At 29.6% G+C, this 8,540-nt stretch overlaps 1 protein-coding gene across 1 annotated transcript; it reads right to left on the bottom strand.

Annotated features, from left to right (window-relative positions):
• Positions 1 to 3,158: 3,158 nt before the first annotated feature.
• Positions 3,159 to 3,929, bottom strand: LOC149159709 (calmodulin-like protein 3). The gene has a single exon (XM_089434393.1). The coding sequence runs from the start codon at positions 3,927 to 3,929 to the stop codon at positions 3,159 to 3,161; it is 771 nt and encodes a 256-aa protein (XP_089290519.1).
• Positions 3,930 to 8,540: the final 4,611 nt, after the last annotated feature.

Here is an 8,540-nt window from a genome sequence, read left to right as displayed (position 1 = left end):
GAGAAAACGCCTGTAGTAGATAATTAATGCTCAAAGATGTTACCGTGATAGTTGATCAAACTTCCCAAAAAAAACACCTTGGGAGTTCGTATCTTCAACAAGGGGTAACCGGTCTAACCAATAGACACCATTACTGCTATTGAAATTTAAGATACAAAATTTTGACTGTGACATAAGACAATGCTACCATTAAATACTAACCGTATTTGTGCATTGATAGCTTAAGAATTTTACAAAATTCAAGAAAAAACATATAAAAGCTAGAGCACTATAAAAACAGACCTACTAATGCTATGTCAGCATGATGATAACATTCAAAATGTATCGAGACAACCAAACACGAACTGAGTCACAAGGTGCCATGCCGAACTGCTTGTGGAACAAAAAAAACGAGAACCTAACTATGTGCCATAGTTCTATGTCAAGAATCCAGTGTGACGACGAGTACAAAACCATGAAACATTTAGCAATGATACCATCAGTCAGAAATGATGATTAGGGAGAGGGGAAAAGAGGTAACCTGAGGAGAGTTGTCAGCCGGATCATTAATAATTGTCAGTGTTTCATGCACCTAATCAAACTAAGTGCCCTAATAAGATACCACAAGCTGCTTCATATCACGATGCCAAGTGCCCTAATAAGATACCACAAGCTGCTTCATATCACGATGCCTTTTAAGTTGTAGCCGTTATCCAAGTTTTAGTGAATGTCTCGTAGAATCCTCTGGTGATATAAATATCTGGTGATATAAATAGTTTGTTGTTGTAAATTTGTTTGTCACCATATGGAGTAAAGTTTCAATTTGTCTAGAGAGGGAATGAAGAAAGATGGAGAAAGTGAAGTCTATGCTTGTTGAGAGGGAATGAAGAAAGATGAAAAAAATGAAGCTTAAGAAGTAGTTATGCCTTTTCTGTAGTTTTAATTAAATTGATCTAATGGAAAAAACTGTCATATGAACACTTGTTAGTTAACCTGAGTTATGGTTTTTTGGGCATGTAGAATTAGTAAGCCATGGTATTGCAACAAAACCTATTTATTGGTTAAGAATATCCATCATAATATGTTAGTGAATCTCCACGATTAATAATCTTCTTACATGTTTGTATTCTTAACTCTATATGTTTTTTAACTCATATATTAATTATTTTTATAATTAATAACAACAACAATAATATTTTAATATAAAGTTATGATTTTTTTTTATTTTTGATATTTTTAAATCTTGATAATGTTAAGCGTATCATAAGCATTAGATGTCTATCCACATTTTACCAACCATTTTTATATGGCTATGCTAGTTATGATTTCTTTAGTCTTTATCATGCCAAAGGTATTATGAGATAAACATTTTGATATTAATCTGTATTTACCAACCATGTAATTTATATGGCTATAATAATCTTACTTTAAATTAACCATAAAACCAATAATTTACATTTTACCAAATAATTTAATCTTATATCAAATATCAAGAAACAAGTACTTAAATTTTGAGGCCCAGGGGATGTGGGGGTATGTGGAACTAATATGAAGGTGGAGCCTATGGCACTTTGTGGGTTGTTCTAGTTTGTGGGCTTTCTAGATATACACAACTTAAGCATACAATAATCATGGCTTGGGCAACTCTACTATTTCACACCCCCATCTAACATCACATATCTAAAGGACACACCACACCCCCATCTAACATCACATATCTAAAGGACACACTTCCAGGAGTCACTATACAACACATCCATAAAGTGCACAACACTCTTGCAGATGCATTGTTTAAACAAGGTCTACTGGCCTACATGGATGGGCTTCATATCACTCTGGAAGTGGAGGGATGCTCGATAGATGTTGGTTTTATGCCTTTCCCTTGAGTTTTTTTCACCGCATTGACACTTTTTTTGTTTTCTGCTATGACTACATCATATTGATGCTTATAGGGAATTCCCTAATCTATGTGTTTTTTTCTTCATTTGGATGGCTATTCACTGTTATATGTATGTGGACACAGTCACTTATTGTAGAACAGTGGACCCTATCCTTTTTTATATGATACTTTGGGCTAGTATTTCTATAGTCTATATAATAATATGTTGCTAACATATTGTTTTACTATTTTATAACAAAATATTTTTTTTCCTTTTCTAAAATGCAAAAAAACAAAAACAAACCAACTTAAATTTTGAGAATATTTTTAATCTAACCAAACTCTTAATTACTAAACCAATAATTTATCTTATAACAATAATTTAACCTTATAACAAATCTATAAAATATATATGTTAAATCGAAGGAAATTTAGATTTGACCAACCAGTTTTATATGAGGTTTTATCAAAATAAAACATCTTTTAAAACATATTCAATATTAAAGAAAATTAATAATATTAGCACATAAAGTAACGTATAATTCACATCACATATTCCGAAATGTTGGACCAACACAATGGTAAACCAACGCGCATCATAAAGGTATGTTGGTCAAAAGAAAACCAACAAATTCACTGAATATAAGCACCAGTATAAAAGTATGCGCACACAAAAATTAAAATTCGAAACGGTTTTTCCATTGACACTTCATAAATGTATAATTGACATCCCATATGCGAGATGTTGGAGTAACATAGTGGTTAAACCAACGAGCATCATAACGATGTGGAGGTGAAAAGAAACCCAACAAATCGATTGAATATAAGCGCCAGTACAAAAATATGAATACCAATACAAAAATATGAAGTATATGAAGTATGAAGTTGCCTCTAGCTGGAGAAACAGCTAGAAAATTAGTCAATTTTTTCAAAAAAAAATTGATGGTAGGAATGATTGAATCTTATTTTTATAGTAAAAATAGATCAAAAACCCCAGAAACACTAAAAAGCTTGAATATAACAATAATACCTGAAAAATCTTGAAGTTTCCAAAACTTTTCATGAAATTTCCAGAACTTCTCAGTGGATTTTACCCAAAAGCAAAAAAACCCACACCCAAAAATTAAATAACAAGCGTTTTTCCATTGACACCTTGAAGTGCAGCAGTCTTTACACAAAACCTAACGTCATGGCATACAAGACAGACAAAAACCTACAATAACACTTCAATCATCACTGGAATACCATAGTATTCTTAGTGTGCAGAATATATAATGTGTACAACCAGCATTAAATAGTATCAGCACAGCATATTTGATGCCAATGGGGAAGTCCATCTGGTTATCAAGATCCTGAACTCGTCAAGATCTACAAAGCCATCCCCATTAACATCCACATTTTCAATCATGCTATGGCAGTGACAGAGATCCCTCCCCTCCATGAACCCCAACCTGCACAAAACATCACTCAACTCTACTGGACTGATAAACCCATCTCCATTCTGGTCAAATACACCAAATGCTTCACAGATAGCTCTATCATCAATCTCTAAATCACCAGATCTTACAAATTCTTCATTCTCATCTTTGCCTGCAAATATCAATGTGTGATAAAAATCCCTAAACTCTATGGAAGTGAGAAACTCAAACCCACCTGCAGATCCCGATTTCACAGTTGATTCCAAGTCTTCCATGGGAATCTCCAGATTTATTCGTTCCAGAAATCTCATGATCTCATCTGTACTAACCCTCCCATCGCCATCCTCGTCCAATATTCTGAAAATGCTGGCAACACAGTCACCACGGCCTGCAGTAACTAATTCTTCATCATTCTTCTCTGGATCTTCAAAGTTCAGGTTGATCTCTTCCTTCAGCTCCTGCCGCGGAATCTCCACACCATTTTCATGGGGTTTTCTATTGTCATCATCAAGTGAATTCATAGGATTTGCAGGAGATGCTCTTTTGCTGGTACTGAAAAGACCACCATAGTACCAGTTAAAATCAAATTCCCTGATAAAGCCATCCCAGTCAGTCTCTGAATCCTGATATAGGATGGAAAACCTATTGGCCATCTTTTACAAAGAAACACTTACCTTTGAAAACTTTCAGTATAGCTTTCCATGCAATCTTCCGATGACCCGTCCAAGCAACAGCAACAGATTGGGTATAAATAGATTCAGGCCTGAGAAAACTCCTGTAGTAGATAATTAATGCACAGAAAGCATTTTTGACACTCATCGTCTCGAAAGTTGTCTCGAATAAATACAAATAGAAGTTAGAAGCCGTGAGAGCAAGAACGTCTTATTATTTAAATTGAAGTTAATTATTTTGACCCGTATTTGTTCGTTAGAGTAATTATTATTTTCAAAATCTCATAATTTAAAAAGTAGTTTTTAAGCGATTTATTTTATCATTTTTATTTTTTTTGAGTTTTCAGTTAATTTTTGTTAAAATTTAGTGAAAAACCGTTTAAATTAGTTTTTTTTGTTTTTTTAAATTAGTTTTTTTTTTGTTTTTTTAATATTATTATCGCATATAGATTCAACATTTTCAAAGAAATTTGAGATATTTAAATATTTACCAGTTGAATTTATAATTTTAATAAATTTCTTTTAAATTTTAAATAAATTTTATAAAAAAATAAATTATTTAAAATATATATTTAATTGTCTGATCTTTCATCTTGTTACTCAAATTTGGAAATATTTCCGAAATTAATATATATTTAATTTTTTGATCTTTCCTCTTGTTACTCAAATTTGGAAATATTTCCGAAATTTACGGTCAAATTAAGGAATTCCAAAATTTCAAAATATATTTCATTTTCAAAAAGATAAAAAAAAGAAAAAAAGAAAGAGAATCATTTTCTATTTTACTTTCATGGAAATCTGGAATGTACCCAGCGAGGAAATATTCGCTTTTTTCAAAACTAATGGGAAAGAGCAATTGACAGGGATGAAAATCTGTGTTATAAATGATAACTTTTTCCAAACCTAGATTTGAAAGGGGCTTAACGAATCATTCAGTGAAAAGATATTTATTTTTAATTTTAATTTATAAAATTGAAAATATTCAATTTTCAATTTTTATATATGATATTTTTTAATGTAGTAGTTTAACAATTATATTTTTTTAGTTTTGGTTATGGAAATTTCGGTTATATTTTGAAAAAATCTGGCAATTTTTTTTGTAAACCCAACTTCATAATTTTGAGTGCCCTCAAAGTTTTTGATGGTGCTGAATCTATTTTCACAATCAAAAACATGATTCAAATACTTATTCTACATATTTTTTTTTTGCCTAATTTCCAGTCACTTTTAGTCATCTTAACAATTCCTCCGCCTCCATAAACAACTCCTTTTTCAATTATCTTTTATATTGATATAAAATTATTTAGGTAAAATAGTATAAAATTTAATTTACAAGATATTAAATGCTTTGTAACTAAGCATATTGTTTTTTTGGTTACACCGAGTGAAAACCTCATCCCAAATTATATATATATATTCCAAAAAATATTTTATCATAATATTTTAATAAATCAATTTGATTTAATTGAAAGTTAGTCATCATATAAATAATTTAATTATTTTTATTTTTATAATTTAACAAGTAATATTGTTTTTTTGTATAACTTTGTGTTGTATATTGAAAATTATTTAAAAAAAAAAAAAAATTCGAGAGTTTTTTTTTTATTATTATTGTTGCAATTAAGAATATTTATTTATTTATTTTTTAATATTATTTTTATTAGTTCAATGAGTTGGTTCGAATAGTTAAACTAAAAAATTAGTTTGAATGGTTCAGGGGCAGTTTAATTGGTGATCAAAGTAATGTGAAACCTCTAAAAACTTATAGATTTAAGCTAACTTATAGATTTAAGCTTCAATCTCCTTGTTTGTGACCCTTCAAATCTCCTTGTTTGTAACCCGATTTATGAATAGAACTCCTAGATGTTTATTAGTATTTCGTGAACCATATTTAAAAAATAAAATAGTTTTTTAATTTTAAATTATTTTTTCATAATTATGATTTTATTATTTATATTAAATATAATTTTATAATCATTATTATTTTGTAATAAACATTCAAATTATATTTATAATAATTTATTTTTCAAATTCAATCTTACTTTTTAATAATTAGGATTATTATGCTAAGGTGTGTTTGTTTTAGAATAGGGTTTCTAGAATTTTAATTTAATTATTAATAATTATTAGGTGAATTATAGAGATTTAATCTCCATGAAATTTCCTAAACTATTATTATGCTAAGGTGTGTTTGTTTTAGAATAGGGTTTCTAGAATTTTAATTTAATTATTAATAATTATTAGGTGAATTATAGAGATTTAATCTCCATGAAATTTCCTAAAACATTTTTAATCTCCATGAAATTTCCTAAAACATTTTTAATAGTAGTTATTATGCTAAGGTGTGTTTGTTTTAGAATAGGGTTTCTAGAATTTTAATTTAATTATTAATAATTATTAGGTGAATTATAGAGATTTAATCTCCATGAAATTTCCTAAAACATTTTTAATAGTAGTTATTATGCTAAGGTGTGTTTGTTTTAGAATAGGGTTTCTAGAATTTTAATTTAATTATTAATAATTATTAGGTGAATTATAGAGATTTAATCTCCATGAAATTTCCTAAAACATTTTTAATAGTAGTTAATAATAATATCTGTTCCCCCCAGACACCAAATTGGTGTATGAGACCCCCTTGGAGGCATACATACTCTACCCCCTTCTAGTTTTGAACCTGTGACCTCTTAGGAGGAAACACATGCTCTTAACCATTAGGCCCACTCAAGCTAGATATAAAAAAATGAGATTTATCTCAAACGTAGTTATGCTCTTCCTAGGCTGTTGATTAAAATGATTAATTAAAAAAAAAATGTCCTATGAACATGTGTTATTTGAAAGTTATGGCATTTTGGACCTGTGGTACTAGTAAGACATGGTATTGGCCAATGGTGTTGTAACAAAGCTTATTTATAGGTTAAGAATTTCATTGGTAAAGTAAGAGTGCATCTCCATGGTTAAGACTCTTGTTACATGATTTTTTAAGTGTATATATGCTTAACTGAATAATTCTTTTTTTAATTATTATTAATAATAACTTATACTATAAAGTTATAATTTAGTTAACTGTTATTTTTCTTTTAAATCTTGGCAATATGAGATGCATCGTGAAGTAAGTGTGTTGATGCCTATTGAATTTTACTAAACATTTAATTTATATGGTCGAACTAATTACTTTTATATCTTCTCTTTCTAATTAATGCTTAAAAGTAATATAATATCACAATTTACAAACAAAAAAATTGTAATATCATTCAAAATTTATTAATTTATTTTTTATATGTAAATAAATTTATATTTTTCTATGGTAATCCAAATTTTTAATATCTTTATTTATTATTATTTTATTTTGTGACATACATTAATATCAAATTGTAGATTTTCCTCTTTTTCTGGTAAGCTTTGTCAAAGATTTTCATTAATGCTAAAATATGTTACATTGTTAGTTGTCGGACTTTCCAAAAAACACCCTAGGATTTTGTAATTTCATCGAGGGGTAATCAACAAACACCCATTACTATTATTGAAATCTAGGATACAAAATATTCACTGTGCGAGAGACAAATCTACCCTTACATACTAACTGTAATTGTGCATTGACGCCTTAAGAGTTTTACAAAATTTAAGAAGAAACATATAAAATATAGAGAACTATAAAATCATGCATGCTAATGTTATGCTACATGGACAATAAAATCCAAGATGTATCCAAAAAACCAAACATGAACTAAGTCACAAGGTACCATGCTAAACTACATTAGGAAACAAAAAATGAGAACTGAACCATGTGCTATAGTGCTATATCGAGAACCCAGTGTGATGACAAGTGCAAGACCATGAAACATCCAATAATGAGAACATTACTCAAAAATGATGACTAGAGAGAGGAGAGAGGAGTTAACCTGAGATAAATTTCCAACGGGAGAATTAATAATTGTTGGTGCTTCATGTAGCTCATCAGACTCAGTTCCCAAATCGGATACCGCTCTACCCTCATTAGTCTAACCACAATGTCATACAAGTTGTAACAAATATCTCGTAGAATCCCCTTGAGATCCTCCTATCCTGCAAATAATATTTAGTTGTCAACCTGCTTGTCACGAATTACCATATGGAGGAAAGTTTCCATTTGTCTATGCAGAGAGAGGGAATGAAGAAAGTGAAGCATAATCTTCTTGAATTTCCCCGGATCAGGAACCCACTTGAGGTTGTTTCCTCTAATCTTGGAATCATAAGAATATAGATGGTCACCAAACTCCTTCGCTTCAAGATAATGAATTTTGTTCCTTACTTCCGGAAGAACTAAGTCAAAGTGGTTTTCCACTAACTCCCATCCAAATAAATATCACCAATGGGAGGAAGATGAAATGGGTGTGTGTCATGAACCTATCAGATATGGAATTTTTTTTCCCACTTCTAACTTTAGTCGTAATGTAAGATGCTTCTTCTTCAGTACTTAATTATTGTCAGCGTAGCCATTTTGAGTCCTGCTAAGATTTTCTTTTAAAAGAATTATTAGAAATTATATATATATATATATATATATATATATATATATATATATATATATATATATATATTGTTACTACTTTACTA

This window comes from Pinus tabuliformis, chromosome 5_2 (assembly GCF_031772625.1).
Source record: "Pinus tabuliformis cultivar Carrire ecotype Pingquan chromosome 5_2, CPIR1, whole genome shotgun sequence".
NCBI classification, from domain to species: domain Eukaryota; kingdom Viridiplantae; phylum Streptophyta; class Pinopsida; order Pinales; family Pinaceae; genus Pinus; species Pinus tabuliformis.
Note: the sequence above shows the minus strand (reverse complement) of the source record. Positions and strands in the feature narration are given on the sequence as shown.